This window comes from Brachyistius frenatus, unplaced genomic scaffold (assembly GCF_029030835.1).
Source record: "Brachyistius frenatus isolate BFR_SWC_R1_liver_20210118 unplaced genomic scaffold, ASM2903083v1 Contig_197, whole genome shotgun sequence".
Taxonomy (NCBI): domain Eukaryota; kingdom Metazoa; phylum Chordata; class Actinopteri; family Embiotocidae; genus Brachyistius; species Brachyistius frenatus.
The window spans coordinates 398791-423850 of NW_027210796.1; the positions used below are offsets into that span (position 1 = coordinate 398791).

Here is a 25060-nt window from a genome sequence, read left to right on the forward strand (position 1 = left end):
ATGGAATATGTTGCAGAATGATTTAAAACTCAAATAACTGATACCACTTACTGATTTTACATCTAAAATGAAAGAAATAGAGGCAGGTTCCCAAAAATCTCAGTGTTTTTAAATTAACCAGGTTACATAACTGACTCTTAACTTTTAGTTTCTTTTAACTTGTCTCATTCTGTGTTCTTCTGTCTGTAACTATGTGTTTCTTATGTTGCTGCCTGTTTTGGCCAGGTCTCCCTTGAAAAAGAGATTTTTAATCTCAATGGGACTCTCCTGGTTAAATAAAGGTTAAATAAATAAATTTTTTTTTTTTTTAAATGTAGAAAAATAGGGCTGGTAGTACCAATGCTACAGTAAACAAGTTGGCAGTGTGGACACACTTTTTAGGGGGTAACAACCTCATTATTATGGTTATCTACTGTCTGTTGCCCACAATGATCTCATTGCTTTTGACACAGTTGAACAGATCATAATGATGTTTTCACCTCAACTGAGAAATACATATTTCACTTTAAAATAGGTTAGAAAAATTACGTATTTCATTTTACAATAAGTAATTATACCGTGTTGTGCATTAAAGTTTTAACTGTGGAGTAAATTTTATTGTCATAACCATTCCTACATTAACACGTTAACTCTTCAGAAAAGTTTATTTTTTATTTATCAATCTGTGTTCAAACCAAGAATCCTCATTTTTAGTCTTAATTATTTTAGGTGGTGCCGGAAGGTATAGCATATTACTCTGGTTTAAGGTTAGCCTGGTTTAAGAGTAGGTTTTAATTTTTACCTGTGTTAAAACAGGTACTTATATGTTTATGCAGAGTGGTCTAATTGTCTGAGACCACATCAAAAATCTGTCAAATTGTCATTCAGAGACATAATTCTAAAATTTGAGGATTGAGAAACATTTAAAAACAAGACGTTCTGACGTATATTTTCCACTCCTTTGTACAAAGGATCAGAGTTCCTTGAGTTCTATCTCTTCTATTGAAGCATTATTCAGATAACACTCAGGTCAACTCAGGAGGCTTGTTCAAGTAAACAGACTTGCAGCCATTGTTCACCTGTTCTAAATATGTTTATGCCTTAAGTTGCCTCAACATGGCATCAGAACTAAGTTTAAGTGTCAGAAGTTATTGCAAACAGGGGCTTTCTTAGTGTCAAATCATGGACTAAAGTTTTCCAAACGGGGCACTGCATGGCTCTAGAAAACACAGCATCAGTTATATCAAAGCACAAGCAGGAAGACAAAAAGTGATCAAGAAATTAGAAGATTACTACATCAAAAACACAATAGAAACTTTAACACGGTTGCAGAGTTGAATAGATAAAGAACACATAGCTCCAACCAGCAAAAGTCCTGTCAAAAGAAAGTTGTCAAGTAGTGGTCTTGGTGGATGAGTCCTGTCTCTCAACCACTTTTCAGAAGCAAGGCCAAACATTTGGAATGGGAAAAGACACCAGCATTTCACAGTGTATGTTGAAGATCAATAGTACTCTATTGATAAATCCAAGTTAATAATTTGTGGCAATAACAGAAGGCTGTATGTAAGAAGACAAATAGCAGAGAGAATGATACCACATTGTATCAAACCCACAGTGGAAAAACCCACAGCGTTCTCCTGCTCCTGATCAAAGCAAAAGCACACTTTAATCTTTACAGACTTTGGTTTGCATCTTTGTGGAGAAGGATTCATACTGCAGCAGGATAATGAGCTCAAACACACTTCAAAACTTTGAAGAACTACTTGAAGACCACAGGACTGCTGACTGTCACGGACTGTCCTCCACAGTCACCTGACCATAACCCCATTGAACATGCGTGGTGGCACTTGAAGACTGAGAAAGCTGAACATTCTTGACATCATAAGAAGTTCTTTGGAATATTGTCAGTTCGGGTGATGCTGTCGTCAAAGCAAAGGGTAACAAACAAATACTGAGAAATTCTTCAGAGATTTAACTTTTCAATCATGTTTTGAAGCTGACATTATCACCTATAATTAAACATTTAAAAGCAAAATAGAAACAGTTTCACAAGTGGTCTCATACTTTAGAACCCCCTTTTAATTTAAGTTTAACTGAGTTATCGGTCACTGCATCTATAAAACACAGATTCAGGATCGAACAAGAAATTTACATCAGAATCTAGATTATCTAGAAGTATCCACATCTCGTTAATACGCAACAACCACACAATGATATAGCATCCTCAGAAGTAGCGATCCTGTCCAAATCAGGCCAAACAGTATTATCAAGGCTTCGGGCTGCTTCTACTTCCTTTGCACTAATCGATGCAAAAAACACATTCAGCTGCGAGGGATTCCTTGTTGGTCAGGAAACCTGACCCAATCAGTTTATTGTCCACCACCGTCAACAATACAATCAGATAACTGTTTATGAAGACAAGCAAGCTGGCAACATGATGAACAATCGCGACATAGAGGCACTGTAAAGGATTTTACAAAAATGTCACATATAGTGTCGCCTGATTTCTTCTTCTGCAGTGTCCTTCGTGTGTATTGCTGTAGGTTTGTTGACAGCTCCGACTACAGTGAGATGTCAAACACCTGTGTGGATGAGAGTACAGCTACCACAAGCATTTGCACATTAATTGTTGCAGGCAGTGTGCACTCACTACTGGAGTAGATGCTGTGTGGGTCTCCCCAACAGACCATGCCAAGAGCTTTAGTTACATTAGACATTTACTTGACAAAACTAGTTTTTTAGTGTATACAGGAAGAAAGTGCAGTTTTATTGAATGTATTATACTTTTTGACTGTGGGTTAGTAATTCATTGTTCTGGAGGCCAGACTAGTAAGACGTCCGACTTCATAAAGATGAATGAAAGAAACCTTCATTGAAAGACTGTTTAGTTTTGCACTGGCTATTGGTTGTGATGTCCAAACTCCCGCTTTTTGTGGATTACTGTATGTTTCCTTGTTGATGTTATTATTTTGTCGTTTTAGTCTGTTCCATTCTCACCATAGGGAAAAACTCAATGACTAAATTTCAAGCTTTACTGGCATCTAAGTTAATAAGTTGTGCACCATGTTTATATTTTCAACAGTGATGTGAATGAGTTGTCTTCAGACCTGTCTTTATACACTACCCTGCAGAAACCAGGGATGGATCTGGCCGACACCTACATCACTTGTGTGAGGCAGAACCAGGACATTCTTCGTGATCGCGTCAATGACGAGCTCTACATCGAGAAGGTTTTTGATGTAAGTGTTCATTTCTTGTTTGCAAAGAGAAATTAAGGTTATTACAACTTAAGTCCTATTTTGGTTCTGTAGACTGTCATTTCTATCAGTAACAATACCATTACACTCACTTACCAGTTGATAGCTGAAATATGGGAACATCCCTTAAGAAATGGCAGCTGCTGGCCACTCCAAAGCCTCCACATATCAGGCTCCCTCACGTTGTGAAACCCGAGAGGAGCGGCTATGTTGGGCCTGTCCAAGCCTTTTTCTCAGGCAAGAAAATTGTCAAATCTCAGGGTATAATTACTTATTGGGCATTGTCCAATTGTTTGTATGTTTTCTAAAAACCTACAGTCCTGCACCAGCACTAAAACAGTGTTACCACAAGTGTTAGCACCAGTGTTAGCTGTATGAGGGGTGAGCACCTCCTCTGAGGCAACCACAGCCTGTCCCTCCTCAGCTGCTTCTCAAGCATCCACCCTTTGCTGCGTTATTGTCAGGATTGCACAGTATCCATATCACACTTAATTATTCTTGAATTGCAATTTAAGGTAAAGCTTTAGCAAAGCTTTCAGCTGATAATTTGTTTATGTTACCCTGGAATAGCTAACTGCATCATGCTTCGCTGCAACTTGTCCGTGCCGGGTGCCTCGATGTATGTAGCATCAAACCCAGTAGGAATGTAACTTGTTTCCCAGTTACAGTGCAGGTAAGCGGGGTCCCTGTCGCATTAGAATGCGGCACACACATTCCAACACTTTTGCAAGACGTAGTAGGAGAAACCCATGCTATCAACATCCTGGACTTGTATGCAATCCAGGAGGTCTTGCACCGTAGTTATACCACAAGCCTGTCATGGTGAAGTCAGACATCCCTACCGTCGTCACTTATCTCAACAGGCAGGAGGGTGTTAGGTCCCCCAGCCCGAACAAAATGACCACATAGATCCTGATATGGCCAATATGGCCGTGACATCATTTTAGGTCGATAAAGGGTTTGCCATGTCCTGGGGACCCACAATGTAGGGGTCGACAGGTTTTCTGAGGGGGCTTGAGCCTCCGAGACATAGCCCCACTGATATGGTAGTGCTTCAGTCAGCTTGTTGCTGACTTTGTTGCAAGCAGGGAGAATACCTTATGCGCCCTCTGGTTCTCCGAGTGCAAAGAGATGCTTCCTCCCTGCGAGTGGATTCTTTCACTCATTCGGAGTGACCCCACCGGCTGCTATATACATTTACCCCGCTGTCAGTGATTGTGGTGGTGCCAGAGAACCTGATCATGAAAGTGGTGTCTGAACCCTGTGCGGTTAGCTTCAGCAAAGTCCTGGCTGGTCCGTGATCTGCCCACAGCGTTGGCTCAGTTGCGAGGGAGCCATTTGGGCATGTCAAGCACTGGGACCGTGCCTCATCGGTTGGTCAATTGAGAGGGAGAAGCTGACTGAGGTTGGATGGTCATCTGCCATTGTTTTCATGATACAGAACTCTTGGGCTCCCTCCACCATTAAAGCGTATGAGACATGTTGGCAGGTGTTTATCTACTGGTGCGGGGGAGAGAGGCGCCTTAGTGATGGGATAAGTAGCTCCAACATCAAGAGGGAGCTTGGAGTGGAGCTACTGCTTTTTTTTAACGTTGAAAGGATCCATTTGAGGTGATTTGGGCATCTGACTTGGATGTCTCCTGAATGCTTTCCTTTGGAGGTTTTCCGAGCATGTAAGAGCTGGTAAGAGACCCCAGGGTAGACCTAGAACACACTGGGGAGATTATATACGAGGGTGGATCAAAATGTTTCGAGATTGCTTCAGTTGCGCATTAACATTGCGCAGCACCATGTTATGCACGGAGCAAGGGATAGCTATAACTTTCGTGAGTAAGTGTTCCAACTTTTGTCGCTTGATCAACATTATCACCGGAGTTACACACGTTTTTTGTGGCAACTGGTCCAGCACATCAGCAATTTCACTGTTGACATGAGTGGGAACACATTCAACACCTTTGAAATACACCATCCCTACTCCCTGGATTTTGCGCTCTCAGACACAAATCTGACACAAATATTTACGTGCACTATATGCTAAAATTTCAGATGCAAGGAAAAATCACCAATGCGCCCAGACCAGTGGTCACAAAAACATATGTAACTCTTATTGCTTATTTTGATCAAGCGACAAAGCCTGGAATACTTACTCACGAAGCTTACCACAGCTCTGTGCATATCATCGTTATGGTAGGTAGGTAGGTAGGTAGGTATGTAGGTAGGTATTTACTTTATTAATCCCCGAGGGGAAATTTTTTCGCTACAGCAGCATACATACAGAAGCAATAAGACAATAATAGAAACAATAGAATAAAAGAATAGAATAACATAATAATAGAAAAGCAATAAAATAAAATAGCAGTAAAAAATATAAATATAAAATATAAAATGCACAGTATATACAGTACATTATATATCTATATATATTATATACAACAAACCAAGAAACACAGTCAACATATATATATATATATATATATATATACAGTACAGTATATATCTATATATATAATATACAAACAAACCTAGAAACACAGTCAACAGTGTTATTGTACTGTGATGGATTTTGTCAGAGGTGAGTTATTGTACAGTCTTATGGCAGTGGGCAGGAATGATCTCCTGTATCTGTCCTTGTGACAGCGGAGCTGGAGGAATCTTTTAGAGAAAGTGCTCCGCTGTCCCTGCAGCAGGTGGTTGAGAGGGTGGACAGGATTATCCAATATGGATAATAGTTTGATCAGCGTCCTCCTCTCCACCACCTTTTCCAGGCTGTCCAGTTTGTAGCCGATGATGGAGCCGGCCTTCTTAACCAGTTTGTTAAGTTTGTTGGTGTCACCGGCTCCAATGCTGCTCCCCCAGCAGACCCCAGCGAAGTACAATGCACTGGCCACAACAGACTGGTAGAACATCTCGAACATCTCGCTGCACACATTGAAGGATCGAAGTTTCCTCAAGAAAAAGAGTCGACTCATCACCTTCTTGTAGACAGCATTGATGTTGGTCTTCCAGTTCAGTCTGTTGTCATGGAGACACCCAGGTACTTGTACTCCTCAACCATGTCCACCTCCTCTCCCAGAACTCTCAGCGGTTGTGGAGCCGTCGCCTTCCTCCTGAAGTCGACCACCATCTCTCTGGTCTTGGCCACGTTCAGGAGCAGGTGATTTCTACCCGCCCACTCCACAAAGTCCTCCACTACTGCCCTGTACTCATCCTCCCGTCCATCCCTTATACATCCTACCACTGCAGAGTCATCAGAGAACTTCTGCAGATGGCAGGACTCTGAGTTGTACTGGAAGTCAATTGTGTATAAGGTGAACAGGAAGGGAGACAGAACAGTTCCCTGAGGAGCTCCAGTACCACTGACCACCGTATCAGACAGCACACTGCCCAGACGGACAAACTGTGGTCTGCCTGTCAGGTAGTCAGTGATCCAGGAGACAGTGGGCACGTCCACCCCCACCACCCGCAGCTTCTCACTCAGCAGCAGTGGTTGGATGGTGTTGAATGCACTGGAGAAATCAAAGAAAGTGATTCTCACAGAGTCACCGGTTCCATCCAGGTGAGACTGAGCTCGTTGCAGCAGGTAGATGATGGCGTCGTCCACTCCCACATGAGGCTGGTACGCAAATTGCAGAGGGTCCAGAGAAGATTTCACCAGCGGCCTGAGGTGTGCCAAGACCAGCCTCTCCAGCACCTTCATCACATGAGATGTGAGGGCAACCGGTCGGTAGTCGTTGAGGCCAGATGGAGTCGTCTTCTTGGGGACAGGAACCAGACAGGACGTCTTCCACAGCACCGGGACCTCCTCCTGCTTCAGGCTCAGGTTGAAGAGGTGTTGTAGGACCTCAGCCAGTTGGACGGCGCAGGTCTTCAGGACCACGGGGCTGATGCCGTCAGGTCCTGCAGCCTTGCGCTGGTGGATTCTCTCCAGCTGTCTCCTAACCTGGCCAGTCGTCACAGAGAGGGGGGTGAGGGGTGTGTGTGGGGGGGGTCGAGGTGTCGATGGAGGAAGAGCCCTTTAAGATTGAGGGCTCTATGCAGTTCACCAGGGGGCGCAGAGGGGGGAGGAGGGAGGCAGCAGAGGTGTTTGGGAGGTGTGAGGTGTGGAAGAGACAGATGAGGGCGGTGAACTAAACCTGTTGAAGAAACAGTTTAGTTCATTTGACCTCTCCAGGTTCCCCCTGGTTGTTCCTCTCCAGGTCCCCCCTGGTTGTCTCTCTCTCCCCTTGAACCCAGTAATCTCCTTCATACACCACACCTCCCTCACGTTGTTCTGCTGGAGTTTGGCCTCCAGCTTCCTCCTGTAGGAGTCCTTGCACTCTCTCAGCTTCTCCTTCAGGTGGCGCTGCACTCTCCTGAGCTCCTCCCTGTCCCCAGACCTGAAAGCTGCTTTCTTCTGATTAAGAAGAACTTTCAGGTCCCTGGTGATCCACGGCTTATTGTTGGGGAAGCATTTTACAGTCCGGGATGGTACGGTGGTGTGTTCACAGAATTTGATGTATTCTGTGATACAGTCCGTCACGCTGTTGATGTCCTCCCCATGTGGTCCAAACAGCACATTCCAGTCCGTGGACTCAAAGCAGTCCTGCAGGGCGTCTTTAGCCTCCTGTGTCCACCTCCTCACAGTCCTGGTGGTCACAGGCTGCCTCTGCACCAGGGGGACATACTTGGGAGTCAGCAGGACCAGGTTGTGGTCTGATCTACCAAGGGGGGGGGAGGGCAGTAGTACTGTATGCATCCATGGCATTAGCATACAGTAGGTCCAGAGTTTTATTGTTCCGTGTGGGGCAGTTCACATACTGGTGTAAAGTTGGCAGAACTTTATCCAGACTGGTTAAAGTCTCCAGTAACTGCCAAAAATGCACCGGGATGCTGAGTCTGCAGTTTAGCCACAGTGGAGTGGATGGTGTCCACTGCTGCCTCTGCGTCAGCTGATGGAGGAATGTACACAGCGATAACAATGGCAGACGTGAACTCCCTCGGCAAATAATAAGGGCGCATCCCCACGGCTAGAAGTTCAATGTCCGGGCTACAGAAACGTTCCTTCACACACACGTGGTCGGGATTGCACCACCTCTCGTTCACATAGACTGCAATCCCTCCACCTTTCTTCTTGCCGCTCTGAACAACGTCTCTGTCCGCCCGAACAGTCCTGAAGCCGGGTACGGCCGCGCTGTGGTCCGGGAAATGTGAGTGCAGCCATGTCTCGGTGAAACACATGATGCTGCACTCCCGGTACTCTCTCTGTGTCTTTACCAGCGCGCCGAGCTCGTCCGTCTTGTTGGCCAACGACCTCACGTTCCCCATTAAGATCGCCGGTACCGCTGGTTTATATTTCCTCCTTTCTGCCTTTAGCTTAGCTCCAGCTCTGCAACCCCGCCGTCTTCTCCGAAGTTCAACGGGGATCTCAGGCCTCGCTCCGGGCTGTAGCAGCAGTCGAGGGCTACTCAGCGCAATCAGCTGATCACGAGAGTAAACAATAACAGTGCCCCCAGCCAGAAACGTGGAAAAATTACGGTCCATTACGGACCGTTAACTTAACACACGAGAGAAAGAAAGAAAAAAACAACTCCGAAGAGAGGAGAAAGGCTTAAAAAATACTAATAATACTAATAACAAGGGGAGGGGAGCTGCTGCAACAGGCTGCCGCTAGCGCGGCGCCATCTTGCCAACTTGCACACTTTTTCTTGCACACTTTTTGTGTGCAACAGAAGCAGTATCGAAACCTCCCTCGTATATAATCTCAGATGGACATGAAAAATATTGTTGGGTAGATGGATGTTTGGGCTAACAAAGCCTGGGTCCACCGTGAGCTGACCCTGGATAAGCCGCAGAAAATGTATGCACTCATACACACAAACTGGGAATTTGACATTTTGGTTTTATTGTATCTGTGTTCATAAGGTGTACACAAGCACAGTTTATGCGTGTGAAATCTCACAGTCTCACAGTCAGGTGTTTAAGTCTGTTTGATTCTCCAGTTTCAGCGTAGCAGCAGGTCGCTTTGAGACTGAAAACACTAACTGCTTTTGTTGACCCCCTCATCATTTAGGAAGCTCCAAGCGCCTTTGGCTCGCTTTGCTAGAGCTGAAAACACTTTCACACCTCCACCTATCCATCCTTCTAACCAACCCTCCATCCCACGCTGTCCATTTTCTTCACCGATTGCCCCCACCAGCAGGATTCAGATTTATGAGAATATTCTAGCAGTGAGTTGTCAAACACGCCTCGACTTGCTGTCATGAGTCAATCCAGCAACTCAGACATGGCGGCTAAGACAGCCACACATATTAGCAGCACAAAGCCAAGTGATGGATTTCTGCCACCCACTGCCTTCTCTGAGGGTTCACAGCATTGTGGCTGAGCTTCGCGTTGCACTGTGCTGATTTGTGTGTGTTTGAAGGAAGGGTTTGAGGAGAATGAGTCTAATAGAGCTCAGAGGCGCTCAGTCATGCGCCAAGGAGGAGGTGACAGCGGGGCCTCAAAGCTGCTTAGTGCTTCAACATATGTTAGACACACACACACGCACACATGTGTTTTGTGTGTAATAAAGGAGGCAAATCCTGTGTTCAACAGCAGCATCAGGCCTCCTGCCAGGTGCGTTATCGGTAAGCAATTGTCTTGTTTACATGCTAGTCAAAGTCCAATTCATTTACAGCGCCTTTTCTTTCGACATGTTTTATCAGCATCAATGGATGTACAGAAAAAGAAAGAGACTGTGAAATAAATCAAAACTGAAACAAAGACATGGGGTGTCAACACTCAGCTGTAAACAGACTCAGTATTTTTTTCCTTCATGTGGATGTCCACATGTTTCTCACACAAACACATACCTCTTGACATCAGGAGCCAAATCACATTGATGAAGCAAGGACGAGGAAAAAAAAAAGAAATGGGCATAAATGTACATGTCTCATGAAAGTTTAATGCCAAATTGAGTTTTTAAAGAACATTTTTTTATTTCAAACAATATATTGAACATTTGTGATTAGGCACCTTTTTTGTGGAAATTTTGTTTCCTTTTTAGGATTTTTTTTCAAGGAATTGGTTTTCGCCTCTGGAAACAGAACTGAATAAAATGACATGTAGAAAAAGCAAATGTAAATAAAGTCTACCTCCTAGTATTCCTCTTGAGAAAATAAATTTTTGGGACTTCAATAATTGTAATCTTTACTTTAAAGATATCTTTTTTTGTGCATTATTACAGCATAAATAAGTTTAACATGTTATCTGTTGCAGTTTTATGTACATGCAGGAATGTCTGGAGGTGTGTTCATCGCCTTAAAAAATAAAGCAGATCTCGACTACAATCAAGAAAATGGTATACAATTGAAACACAATAGCTTTTTTTCTAAACAAGAATATACCATTTTAAGACTTAATTGTGGTGCTTAAAATTAGATTTTAGGACGTGCCAAAACCAGAATATGTGTAAAATGTTTAAATTAAATCATTACTGTGGCACACCCAGGGAACCAACCCCCAATTCATCAAATAGATATTGTTTTTGACAGGACTAATACAGATGCGTCCATCCCTCCTCCGCAAATTCCCTCCATCTGTTTTCACTCTTGTCCTCTAATCAGCTCAATTAAGGAGCATCTTCGTTCTCAATTTTATGACAGTTAACGCCATATGCAAGGCGACCAGCAGGCAGCTGATTAGCCGCTCTGAGGAAGCTCACCTCCCAGAGACTCAAATAAAAGTTCCATTGAGTGGAGAAGAAAGAAGAAAATCAGAAGATGTCATACAGTAATTTCAACATCTTCGAGCATCTCAGGGCATTAGGTGATCGACAGCGTGCTGAGTGGAATACTCAAATTCCAGCCTAAAAATATTTTGCGTGGGGAGGAGAGTAACAGATGATAATGGAGGGAGGATTAAAAAAAAAAAAAAAAATAGCACCATATGTTGTACTATGTGAAAACAGCACATTTATAAGGTTTTGGCACATAGATAAATATGAAATGTAATTGTAAAATTACACATATCTATACAATTAACAACCCAAATCAACCAATAAATCTAAAACTACAGTTGGAACGTTGTATCATATGTCTCTTAGGTTTCTGGTCTATGCTTCTACTTCTAAGTTTACAAAATGACACAGAATCTGGTGACTTTTCAGATCATAGGTAAGAGTTTTTACAAGATCAAATGAATGTATTCAGTCTGGACAGAAAATAAATAAAATCAGGAGCTGTGGTTGAACTTGAACCCTCATTTGTAAGTTAACATACATTTTCTAGCATTTAGTCGAGGTTAAACTACTTAGAATGAGTGAAAAAAAAACTGCTTCATTCCTTTGGTATAATTAGGAGCCAATATGAAGAAGGTCAGAGGTTGTTCTCACAAAACGGGAAATCAAATATTTGCGTGACCCCTGAATGATCATGGATGTGTTTTTTACTTTTGTCAAGTGCATGAAAAAACCTTTGGACTGTTTTCTTCACTGAAATTGGAAGATAATTACAGTTCTTGTCATTGTGTGAAATTAAGACTGCTGACGGCTCTCAGAGCCGATCTGAATATTACGGGTCATTACTGTGTCAGAGCAATTTCTCAAGCATTCTTGTATGACTGGTTACTGAATAAAGCTACCCAATGTGTGCATTTTACCAGCAGTGTTTTGAATGCTGTTGTAAGTGAGGATCACTCTTCAAGTGAAGAAAGGTGCATTTGATTTCCCTGCAGCTGTGGCCTGGTGGCGGAAGGTGTGAAGGAAGATCGTTTAATGAAAAGTACATAGACGGAACTTGATTTTCTTTTCTCTTCAGAGTTCAAAACAGAGCCGTGAACTCTTCCCTTGACGTACAGTATTCAGTTTTCCAGTAAATTGATGTCTTTGAATAAGTAAATGCTTTACCCTCTTTGAGTTTTGCCGTTTTGATGCCGCATTCTTTTGACCTTGTGTTGTAGTGTCGTTAGCTGGACTGAAACGAGGCATTTCAGAAGTTGTCAGCAAGCAAACGGCTATCATCTGAACTCTTCTGCTTCTGAAGGCGAACACGCAGAAATGACAAACATAAACTATCCTTGTTCAGAGAGCCACTGTACCTCCATTATCATATTATAGTTTGTATTTATGGTGTTTTCAAGGATATCTCAGCATGTAAAAATAAAAACTTGGCATTGAGTTTAAAGATGCTCCCCAGGGTGGTTACTTGAGGTTACCTGACTTCGAAAACAGGCTTCAGGATGCTTTCAGCAAGGATGCGCTCGAGTAGTCTGGGGTCAAAACATTTATACTAGAAAATCTGGTCAATAGAGCATTACGTGTTTTATCATTTTTAATGCTTTACTGAAAAGAGTACATTTATTCAAATCCTGTTTATTCAAGGCTTAATTTTTCTAACTGTGAAATTGAGTTTCACATAGATTTAACAATTATTTGTGTGTAACAGAACTCTTATAGGATCTGTTGCTGAAGTAAGAAAACCTCATTCAAAATCCCAACAACTAAATCCACAGCCTTGAAACTGTCTTTTTCAACAGTATGTTGCGTAGCTTGCTTCATATGATTGCAGTTTTTGGAAAAAAAAAAAAATTCCCGTGAGCCCTGGATGTTGACTGAATAAACATCTTGGCTGCACAGATCCCCAGTATTTGACATCACACAATCCCAGCATTGAGCAGTCAAATCCAAGCACACCATGTTGTCAGGAATAGTAGCCGTGTTGTTATTTCACAAACCTAAAGTATTTTCAAACCGTGGTAGCTGAGGAAGTTTCAGCTGTTTTGTAACAGCATTTCCACTAGATACCACTATACTGCTGTTGGACAGAATCCATCATTATGTTGTGTTAAACATAGGTTGCAAAAAAAACCTGTCAATTTCAGGGTAAAATCATTAAAGTCGGCAGATATATTTGCAGGTGAAGAGTTTATGCTTCCTTTTTTTTTTTTTCAGTAAGTGCAAAATGGCAGTGTGCGATTTGAGACCACACTACCTTGACGAAATTTAGTGGGCAACCCTGGTTGTATTCCAAATGATCAAATGGTGTACTTACACCCACTACTTTGAGTGCATAAGCGCATTCAAACTGACAAGTATGGAAACATGCTGTAGCTGCATGATTTACTCAAAACCGTCTAAAAAGTGTGCGTGAAAACACTGAACACTTTTCACACTCAGTGGTCGCTATCCCGCCAGAAAGGGAGGGACCACTGACATCAAGAATTTTCAAATAAAGGCATCCGATGAAGGTGCCACTGTTGCGGAACACCACACCAAAGTTCTTCTTTTTCGCTAATAATCACCATACCACTTTTGGACAGAAGCCATCAGCGTGTTTATTGAGTGTGTGTGATCCAGAAGGCACTAAAATACATTAATTTCTGGGTAAAATCATTAAAGTCGACATATCCAGAACCGTAGCAGGTGATGCATTCACCTGCTACGGTTACTTCCTGTAAGACAACACTATACTGTCAAAATTCAAGAACTTCACAAGTGAAAGTTCTAACGTGTAAGAGTACTATTTGTTTGTGTACTAAGGAAAGTATCTCATTTGGAACACAGCACCTTTCTAACGTCTGAGCCACGTCACTAAAGTGTACCAACATGTCAAGAGTACAATATGTGAGTGTACTAAGGGAAGTACGCCATTTGGAACACAGCATAAGAGTCTAAGGCTGCAGTTTCTCTAGTGTCCACTAGATGTCACCAGTAGATACTGACTGCATTGAGGTTCATAGGGAAATCCCCCACTTCCTTCACAAATACAAACTCAATAGACAGGTTCATTTTCCAATGAAATACAACGTATTTAAACAATCGAATGATCGGTCAAGTTTAAAGCAAAAAGTTTCTCCAGCTTATGTAATCCACTTTATATGGACGTCAGGCTTGTACGAGTTCCTGAAATGGGAATACTACACTCACTCACTATACATGATAAATGTACAACCATAAATATTTTAAGGAAGCTAAGCCACATTTAAAGCAGGAAATGCATCCATAAACTGTGATGGATGTTTCCATATGGAAGTTTGTGTAATAATTTTACTACCTATTTTATTTTCCAAATAATGAATGCCTGTCCTTTTTTTTGTTGTTGTTGTTTCTGCTACTTACAGCAATGGTACACTGGCCTTATGAAGGCGGTGTGTGTTTGGCTGACTGACAGACTTGACCTGCAGCTCCACATGTACCAACTGAAAACACTCATCAAGATTGTGAAGGTAAACATGTCAAATATTAATCAAAGACTGAGGATCCTACTTTTGTGTTGGTTTAGGGGCAAATCCGTGTACATTTGCAATTTGGTGCAGTGCAAGGTTGTTTTTCTTTACACACTCGTGCCAAGTTGCTATTACCGTGGCTCAACATCATATAAAAAATGAAGCTCACTCTTGTCTATTGAACTGGAGTTGAATAGAGCAGTGGGCATGCCTCATGACTGTAGCTAATCTCAGCCATATATGAGGCAACTCAGCTTAACTATAGATAAATTGCAATAAAATTACGCATAAAGGCATAACAAGTCAAAAGCCTTTTCACCTACTCATCTGGTTCTGTAATCTTACCAGCCGTTCAAGGCGACAGAATGTGACACTACGTCATTTATGCATTAAAGTTTACCCACGACAGCTTAGGCCATTTAAATAATGATTGGGAAGTAAATCACGCACATTTAAAGCCCCGACTGCAACTCCTTTATTTAAACCACAACATCAGTGACATTTTGAGCAAATTGCTCTTTATCAGTGTTGTTAAATACATGAATGTCATCAGGAGCTTTGAGTGCACGTAATTTACTACTGCTCACTCTTCAACATCATTCCAGCTCCTCGTTTTAGTTTATTGGATGAGTGTTCTTTGTTCACTTTGACATTCAATTAATTATTAGATAGCAAATAAAGTTATGAGTTCAATGAACTGCATTTCCAATGCATCATTTGATATTCTGACTTCGACACCCCCAAAAACCACTTCCCACACTGGATAGCGGCTCTAATAATACCAGGGGAAGAGCTGTTTAGAATGATACCTCTTTTCAAGCCAATTTAGCATCCTCGGCTCGTGGAGGTCTTCTCATAGTAGAATAAATTCGGTAATTACGAGTCTGAAACTCTCGAACAAGTATGTCAGTTTTCTCCTGGGTTTGGCTGGCGGTGTTGGTCTGCTCCTTCTTCAGCCATTAGGAAATTGACAATATGCTGTGTCACCGCTGTTTTACAGGGGATGAAAGGAGCTGATTTGATTTGCCATGATTGAAATCGGCTGTGACACACCTAATTATCTTTTGCTCCTACTGTACCACAGGTGCGCTTACATTTCTACTCACCAAATTACCAAAACCCTACATGGCACAGACCTTAGACTTGCATTCGCGCTGCACCTACATTCACAAAAATAGAGCCCTGGAACTTTTGTCATAAAAATAATTTAAGATTCCCATTTTGCAAAAGAGAACTGTGTTTGTCGTTTAAAGTGACAGGTTTATTTTTACCTACCAGATTCAAAGTCAATTTTTATTTACAGTTGGAAAAGAGTAGCAGTGAACAAGCTTGAGACTTGCAACTCTGAATTAAAGAAACATCTTAAATTGTGGCTTATTCACATAAAAAAAATAGTTTAAACTGACACTGTAGAAAGCAAGAAAAAATAAAGACAACTCAAATCACACTGAAGTGTCCTTGAAAGCAGCGGTGTGAAGAGGCGGTAAAGACACAAAGGAGAAAACTGCTCAACTGTGCGCTGCTTCCCACTGCTTCTGTCTTTTCATAGTTTGCTAATGTACAGTTTAACTTGAAAGCAACAAGACAAGGAATGATAATGGCGCCTGACTGAAGGTAAAAAAAACCCCAGACACCTCAGTCTGCCTTCCCGGTCCAACACATAAAAGACTCGGCTCGTCCTTGAGCCGCAATCTTCCTGCTTTTGTCCTCTCAAATGGCAATTGGCAGCCGCCTCCTCCTTCTAGCTACATTCCTATGATACTCTGTTTTTCCCTCCCGTCTCCTTTTACCTATCTCCCACCCTCCCACCTCAACAGAAGACCTACCGTGACTTCAGGCTCCAGGGTGTCCTGGACGGCACGCTGAACAACAAGAGCTACGAGACCATCTACAACAGGCTGATGGTGGAAGAGGCCACAACAGCTGTCAAGGCGGGCGATGGCCTGCAGGGCATCAGCATGAGAGACAGCGATGAGGAGGATGACTAAACACACACACACACATACATACATACATACACATCCTCCCCTTACATACCCAGCTACTACTTGATTGGCATCCTCTCTAACAGATCAGGACCTGCCATCGCAGTTGGTAGTACTCTCCTGAAGCTGAAACAACAGTTAAATTTTTTTATAATAGGGCTGCTCCTGGACAAAAACTTCTGTGGTGTTTTCAACATGTGGATAAGCATGCTATAATGTCAGCTGGTTATTGTGGATGCATTTCCAATTTTAGGTCTCCTCTTTGCCCAGTCAAAATAAATCTTCAGACAGTAAGTTAGACAATAAAACTGATTTTAAACGTCAATATATTTATAACAAAAAAGATAGGTCAGTATTAACAGAAATAACTGGCTGCTCTGCTACAATTTAAACAGGACCAGGCTGCAATGTTGTTTGGTAGCGAGCAATATGTACTGAGATTCTTCACTGACAGGAAAAAAAGTCGCAGAAAAAAATATTGTAGTACAAAACGCACAGTTATATATAATTTAATGATATGACTTTAGGACATCTCATGCTAATGTTAGCAGCGTGGTTGTTTTGAATGTTTTTCCTCTACTGGACTCCACTCCACCCAGTCTTTTTAAATGAATTCTAAAATTAATACAATAGATTTGTAGGAATCAACACAAGAAACTCACTGCCTGCTGATATGATTAACATCAGGGACAGGTTATGCAAAATGTTTCGTCAAGAGCAAAAAACTTTTTATTCAATTATCTACTGATAATTTTCACTCAGTCATAAGAAAATAAAAATAAGAAATAAAACTGAACACGCGTGTTAAAGTGTGTCAAGAATAATGAATGATATGAAATGAACAAACCAAGAAACGGAGGTGATGGTGTTAGCTAGTAAGCTGTGTTGATGCATTTTCTTTACCAAAGTAAATTTCACCTCGCGGACTAGTGTACAATAAAAGCAAATTCTGAAATTACAATTAGAACTTCTGTCCTGATGAAATAAAAGTAACTCGTGTTTAATGCATTTTCTATCGAAGTCTACTTTACTCCGTTACACTCATACACCTGAAGTCCATCGCTGTTATGATTTTAACGTTTGATGGCTAACATCATCTAACATGCTTACAAGCAACAAAAGCGGAGAGGATTACCAATGAATTACAAAAAAGTGATAATGAATAAATGTAAGGTGATGTTTTTGTCAATACTGTTGTAACAGTAATAATGAAGATGTCAGCTAATGTAGTAGCAGTTATGTAGCTTTCATTAGCCAACCATGGAACCACAGTAAATCCACTCAGAAATTTCTGCATTGTGATTTTGGTAAATAAGTAATCTGTGTAGGGAAAGAAAATATATGGGAATTATGCAGTTTGTCCGACAAGGTATGTTGGCAGGCTGAAATGTTTCTATATTATTTCTTGTCTCCAATGAAGACCGTAACCAAAAAATGCATTAAATATGCCTCACAATGATTTCCAGCTTTCCTACTCAGTGTGATTTATGCTGTCGAATTTTGAAAATGAATACCCTTTTCGGCTTTTAAAATTAAAAAATGTGATTTCTATAGCAATTGACAACCCTGTGGCAACATTGAAAATCTATTGAAAAAAAACACCTACAGCTTCCATGACTTAGGACAAAAGGTCACTTTGAGTTCAGCTGCACATGTGCAGCAGCAAATAATATGTCTCAGGTAGTGACACTCACATCTCACTTTTACATGCTTCATTGCCCGAACACTGTTGTACATACGTGTTGAAATATACACGTTCATGAGTCCGAATATACGACAAAGCGGAAGTCCAGGTGAGGCGAGGCTTCTGAACCAGGCCTTCTGATATGCTTCGTGTTCCTGTCTCGATTGCAGGGCAGGAAGCCGCCTCCACATGCAGCCATACTCTAATTGATGTCACTTTGTACAGTAGAGCTCAGCAACTGTAGCTCCTTTCTGTAATGTTTTCATCCACAGCCATAGCTTAATGTTCATAATGCTCTGAATCTGAGCGACCTTGCTGCCGTTTGTTAATGTTCTCGACAACAACGGAAGCAAAATCCGAGAGTTTTATTTTTATTTTACAAAAAGCTCGGAATCATAAGGTTCTGACTCATATGTTTGAATTTTACTTGAACTACTTAGTAGTAAAGTACTAACATAGCCAGGATGATGCAAAATTAATTACAACCCATAGCAATTGTCTCCACCAATAAAACAGAAGCACTGATCTCTGTTTAAACACATTAAAATGACATTACATTTTCCTCACATTTGACCCTGACAACTTGTGGTCATGCAAATAATTACAAAAACAAAAGCAGTGTGGCAGTGTTATAGCACCTCAAAACCTCCTGTGGAGGAGGTTGTGGTGAATAATTGGATTCAAATATCATCTGCCTTTAATAAAGGAGAAGGGCCACTACATCTTAACCAGTTTAAACAATTGTATTTATTAATCCTGACCTGATCCTGTTTAGCTAACCTCAACTAACTAGATTTAATTGGTTAAAAAATGACACCAAACTTTAACCGTAGATGTGAAGATCAAACTGCACTCACAGTATTTGGGTCATTTTTGATGGCATTGTTATGTTGTTTATGTTGGACGATTTTTCAAGCCTGAAGCTGTTGCCCTTTTAGTGAAGGTGACATTAGTAAAAGTCATGGGGTCATTAAGATATAAAGCGTTCATCCTTTAGAGAGCATTTGCTCATTTGTTTTTGATATTTCTAGTGTAAAAGTGTAAAAGTTAAAGTGATACATGTGGTGGTAGAAGACAGTCAAGAAATGAACAGGCTTTATCTATTCATCTACCTCCATGTTCTCTAACGTTCTTATATTGGACAATTCCATTAACACAATTTACATCAAGGGCCAAACTGTCTGTGATTGCCTGTCTAAATCTTGGCAAGTGTTATAGTTGCCTAAACTTATCCAAACATTAAAGGAGTTATATCACAGTTTTTCCCCTTTGTTAATTAAAACAGTACTCACCAAGTTAACTTCTGAGTTCTGGGATCTTGGTGACTCTTAAAAAAGAAGCCAACCAGGTCAACAAAGAAGAGCAGTCAGATGATCAGACAGTTTATCCTGATTCTTTAAACTACTTTATTTGTGAGGTCATACTGAAAGTGAGCATACCAAGATGATGTCTATAATCATTCCTAATTGCACAGGACACTTCAGAGTCATAATTTTATCTTTGGTCTCTGTTTCTCCCTCTAAATGAGTTAGTCTGACCAGGGGATTTGATCCCAACCTGCCTGATCACCTTATGGCTCATGTTTTTAAAGCTATTAGTCCTCCAAACTTTTGAATGTGATTGTAACCTAATGGGCAAAAGTACCAAATGTAATCCTGGTTTTAATAAACCAGGAGTATCCCTTTATCCATTTATTTTGCAGTGATCTCCCAATAACTTGCGATATTATAGTTGCCATGCATAGATACCCTTACAGCTCAAAAATATGTCATTCCTCCTAAAAGGGGTGAAATCAAAAGGAATTGACCCATGTATACCTCTATGCCTTTGCTATGTCATAGAGTAAAGCACAGAAAGTGACAAGAGGTAAATTGCTTCCTCATATTCTAAGGTTTAAGGTTGACGCTGAACATGGACCAGAGAAAAAAAAAGGAGAGACTTTTGAGAAGATCAGAAAATTAGAGATGAACCTTTTAAAGGGAAAGGCTGTATGACCATTTTCAAGCAGCTTGATGTTTGTGTAACTATAGTTGCGAACATTATTAAGAGGTTTAAGATCCATTGGTCTTTAGCCAACCTCCTTTGACGCACCCGCAGGAGAAAAATGGACCCCAGATTGAACATAAGGATGGTTGGGATGGTGAACAAACAACCAAGGAGAACGTCCAAAGAGATACAAGCTGAACTTCTAGGTCAAGGTGTATCAGTCTGATCTTTTGAGTGACAATGTAAGATGACTGTTTCATTGTTGAAAAAAAAAAGCATAAGAGGAAAAGTGGAATTAGCTAAAATGTATATTGACAAGCCACAATGCTTCTGGTAGGATGTCGTTTTTACCATCAGACAAAAGATTTGTGGAGATTTTTGGCAAGTCATACTAGCTGAAAATGAAGCTGTCCTACAAAATAGCATCATACCAACTGTGAAACAAGGAATACACTCTTTTCTGTTTTAGGGCGCACATTGCTGAAATGCGATGCATTGATCTGTGCAGTGCACAATGAAATCTGAAGCAAAACATGCTGCCCAGTGTCAGTAAGCTCGGTCTTAACCGGGGGGGTCACATGTCTTTCAACAGGAAAAAGGCCCCAAAACACACTGCTACTCACCCCCAAGAAAGGCTAAGAACAAAACCTAAGACTGTTCTGAAGTTGCCTTCTGTGAGCCCTGATCTGAATCCTAACAAACATCTATCAAGAGTTGAAACATGCAGTCTGGAGAAGGCAGCCTTCAAACCTGAGACAGCCTGAGCAATTTGCTTCAGAAGAGATCAGATGTATCAGTCTCACTGATAGCTATAGAAATCCCTCTTGTGCAATAATTGCCACTGATGGTTGTGCAACAAAATATCAGGTCCCATTATTTTTGTCAAGGGATTTTTACTTTTTTTAAAATTTTGTTAATAATTTTTTGTCACCACACCGACTCGACAACTGGCCTAAAATTACATATTTCTATGCTGTAAAATGGCATATCACTGAAATGGGTTTCACATATTCCAGCAAAAAACACAAATATCCTTTTTTTCCCCAGGTGAGAGTTTTGTTTTTAAAGTGTCAGAATTGCAGCCAAGCTCTGAGATTGCAAAATATTTTTTTAGGAAAATGACTACATGATGTAGTTGTAGATCTGCTGTCATCTGTGTTCCTTGATATTTACTGTTGTAAAAAATGTTAAGCTGTAGATGTGGATCATATCCAGCATCGATCAAAATATTAACAAACGTGCCAAATGACTACCAAAAAGTCTGGACTTTTTAACCGGATCACCCTGAAAGAATGTGGATCCGTTTTTTTGTTTGAAAATGTTTTAACTTTTGACCGACAAAAGCAGACAAAACATCTCACTTGCTGCTGTTCATTCACTCACTGGTCTGTTTATGTGCCATCATTGAGAAAGCATAGTATTACCTGTATATGCAGTGTATAGCTTCCGATCAACTGTGTGCAACAATCTGCCGTTTGTTTAAATATCTGATCCAGTTTGTGTCGGTGCAGTTCAGAGGCCAAAAACGAAAGGACAAAAACCTCTATAAAGAAGTATATTTATATTGTCTCATTGTGCACCTGTTTTGTTCAGGTGTCTTATAGGTATCACTATTAAAACTGTTTTTAAAGCATTGATGTTTCCGACGCGTTTTATTTCATCATTTGCTTTCCAAGTCAAATGAATCGTTTCAGCCACAAACACTGAATGCACCAATTTTTTTTTTTTTTTTTTTTATCTTACTGGAGTTTAACAAAATAAAGGCTTGTATTTTCTTGTATTTAATTAAACATACTGGTTTTCTCCTATGCTCTATCCAACACTTTTAACATGCACTGAACACCTACTGCAACCAAGCATTCTGTTTATTCTGGCTGAATGGGAGCAAAAATCCCAAGAGATAGTTCTCACTGGTGGAAAGTCTAAAAAACATTTTTTTTATCAGCAGATCAATGTACACTGTTTTTGAAAGACCGTGACCATCACTGCAAATTACAGTTGAAGTCAGATGTTTACATACACCATAGCCAATTAAACATACTTTTACACATTTGCAGACATTAAATCCCAATAAACATTCCCTGCTTTGATTGTCCCATGATGTCAAGCAAAGAGGCACTGTGTTTGAAGGTAGACCTTAAGAAACATCTGCAGGTACACCTCCAGTCTGCTAAAATGATATAAAGTATTGTGTCAAAAACTTCTAAAGCCATGACATAATTTTCTCAATTTTTTTTTAAATTGGAGTTTTGAATCAACCTTTTTTTTTTAATAGAAAAATTGCTTCAGATTAAAATCATTGTTCAGATCAGAACAAAAGATGTTTATGTATCTTTAAAAAATGCCTGCAGGAAATTTTGGAGAATTAAAGAGAATGATATTTAAAGGAACAATCAGAAATGCTAGATCCAAAGATCATGTACACTCAGAAAGAAGCAGACTTAAATAAGAAGTCCCTGAATATTATTTCCTTTTTCCACTCACTATGCGCTGTTAATAAAAGCCCCCAATAATGAATCCCTAACAAATAAACCTCAAAACAACTATATTTACTTTGTAAAACTAGTTTAACCCATAAAAGGTTGGTAAATCATTCACATCTCAAATATGAAAGTTTCAGGGGAATTTAAAAAACCCTTCTTATCTGTCAATCTCTGTGCACAAACTATATCTGCTGATTATCTCTTGTTGGTTTTCATGCTAAAAGGAACAGACACGGTCAATCTTTGTTAATTTCACCGAAAGGTTTTACACTTAGTATTCAGAACAAAGAATTTGTTTAATCCTTAAGAGACCTTAATTTCTATTTTACATTAATCTTGTAGGTTTAAGAACATTTTAAAGGGCTTCTGTTCACTGGAAACTGTCATCTGGCTGTTTCTTTTCTGTCCTCATTGAAATGAGCATCAAATCTTTTTTTCCCCCGACAAAACCAGAGTCTGAGTCCTGCCACTGCATCCTGATAAAGACGCAACAGAGGACAAAAGACACATTTTCCAGACAATTACTATTAATGTTGTTATTAATGTTATTATTATTTATTGCATTTTATAAAGAAATTTACAAAAATAAAGGGGAAAAATGCATAAAATTCAAGTCAGTCATTCAACAGATTTAAAAATTCAAATTAAAGAAAGCACCATTACAGACCAATAAATTAAATCATAAATAAAGGAAAGATTTGTTAACGAAGTAAAATGCAAGACTACTTGTTAGAAGTGTTTTCCAAGACAAAACAATAAAAAAGTGGAGTCACACAGTGCAGTTTTAAGCTCATAATGATATTTAAAACCATGATGTGCACTCACTCAAATGAAATAAGGAAGGAAAATATTTTTTTGGAATGAAATTTAAACGATTTCTAATCTATCTAAATGTCATCACACTAAAACAGGGCAAATTGAAGAAACAAAAGTATTGTTTGTGTAAGATACTACTGTTACTGCCAGAAATAACAATAATATATAGATTTTGTTTGTGTGTGTGTGTTTATCAGTTCAGTCAGTAGCCTATACAAACCAGAGGGATGAAAAGCAGTTCACCACCACAGAACATGTGCGTCATATGTGACCAGTAAACAATGTAATTGTTATATTTTAAATAACAATTAGATATAATAACAGTAATGATGATTAATAGATAAATAATAATGACATATCTTGTGAATTTGTGCTGCAATATTTGCCCATGTTTTATTGGGCAAAACAACATTTCCCCATACTGTGCATATTCTGTATTGCTGTTGGTTGATACTGTATATTGAGTATATATGTACTTGTTTGCATTATTTTATTATTAATTTATTGTTGTTGTTTTTGTTGTTATTGTTGTTTTTCTTGTCGTTATTAACCCCTCAGACAGGCATTTACAAGGAGTATACAGACATTTGATAAATTGTTAACAAACAGCAATGCAGTTGTACATAGACATATGGAGATGTTTAATTGATCATTATACAATACAGTACAATATAAACAAAATCATAACTTCACCTATGAATATATATAGTGTATTACTAGAAGTGCATTTTTATATCTTACCATTAGCTTATAAGTAGGCTATCTATAGGTTGAGTGATAGTGTGTTATAAACCACAATGTGTATCAATAACTGCAAAATAAGAAAATAATAAATGTTAATTGTTGTTACTTTTAGCTATTATTTCTATTTACTGTGTTTTAAATATAATTCAAAACCTGACTAAGAATGAAAATAAAGTCTTAGTATTGAACAGAAATGGGCACAAATAGAAGTCAAAACTAAAGACAACTAGAAAAGATAAAACTGCTTCTGCGACTGGAAGGCTTCCGTAGTCGCGTGCGTGGAGGTACAGAAATGGAGAACTGTGTCCTCACGAAACATTAGGCACCTATCCCCTGCTTATGGTAATGACTTATAGTGGATGCTATTGGCCTCGTAGTCTATGTATCCTATTTATGGGAATGGAATGTTTAGTTTTAGAGCCTCTGTGAAAGTCATTCATTCTGGATTAACCAGAGCCAACCAACTGTGGACAAATGTTTGCATTATTTTCCTGTAGTAAATAGATTAAGCCTTATTTAAGTGTTAATAGCCAGGGGCTTCAAAATGAATACAGACAATTAATGTGCTTAAGCAAAAGTTAAATGTTTGTAATTATAATATATTATAACTCAAAAATGGACAAAACAGTAATATACCTGAAACCGATATATTTTAAAATTACTGTTATAGCCTCCTTTAAAAAAAATTTTTTTTTTAAAAAGATTGCTCCCATTCCCCAATGATATATACTAAGATGGCCTTCATTCTTTCATTCAACCTTAGTGTTTAAGCCATGCGAATCTGCTTGTTGTGTAAAAATTGTCTTTATGATAATTACAGCCTAATTTTAATAAATCATTCGTGGTTGCCTGCTTTTTGTATAATGTAATAGCTCACTAATAAAATAAACGACTTTATTAATATTCACTTAATTTGATTGTGTTTATTGTGTTTTCTGGTGTCGC

At 39.7% G+C, this 25060-nt stretch overlaps 1 protein-coding gene across 1 annotated transcript in view; it reads left to right on the forward strand.

Moving 5' to 3' along the window:
- cadps2 (Ca++-dependent secretion activator 2) overlaps positions 1–18103 on the forward strand; it is a 233305-nt gene extending 215202 nt beyond the window's left edge. Inside the window, exons 28-30 of the mRNA XM_069718728.1 lie at positions 3111–3218; positions 14313–14417; positions 16235–18103. Coding sequence (XP_069574829.1) covers positions 3111–3218; positions 14313–14417; positions 16235–16405 — 384 coding nt within the window. The 3' untranslated portion in view covers positions 16406–18103. The remainder of the gene's footprint in view (positions 1–3110; positions 3219–14312; positions 14418–16234) is intronic.
- The last annotated feature ends 6957 nt before the right edge of the window (positions 18104–25060 follow it).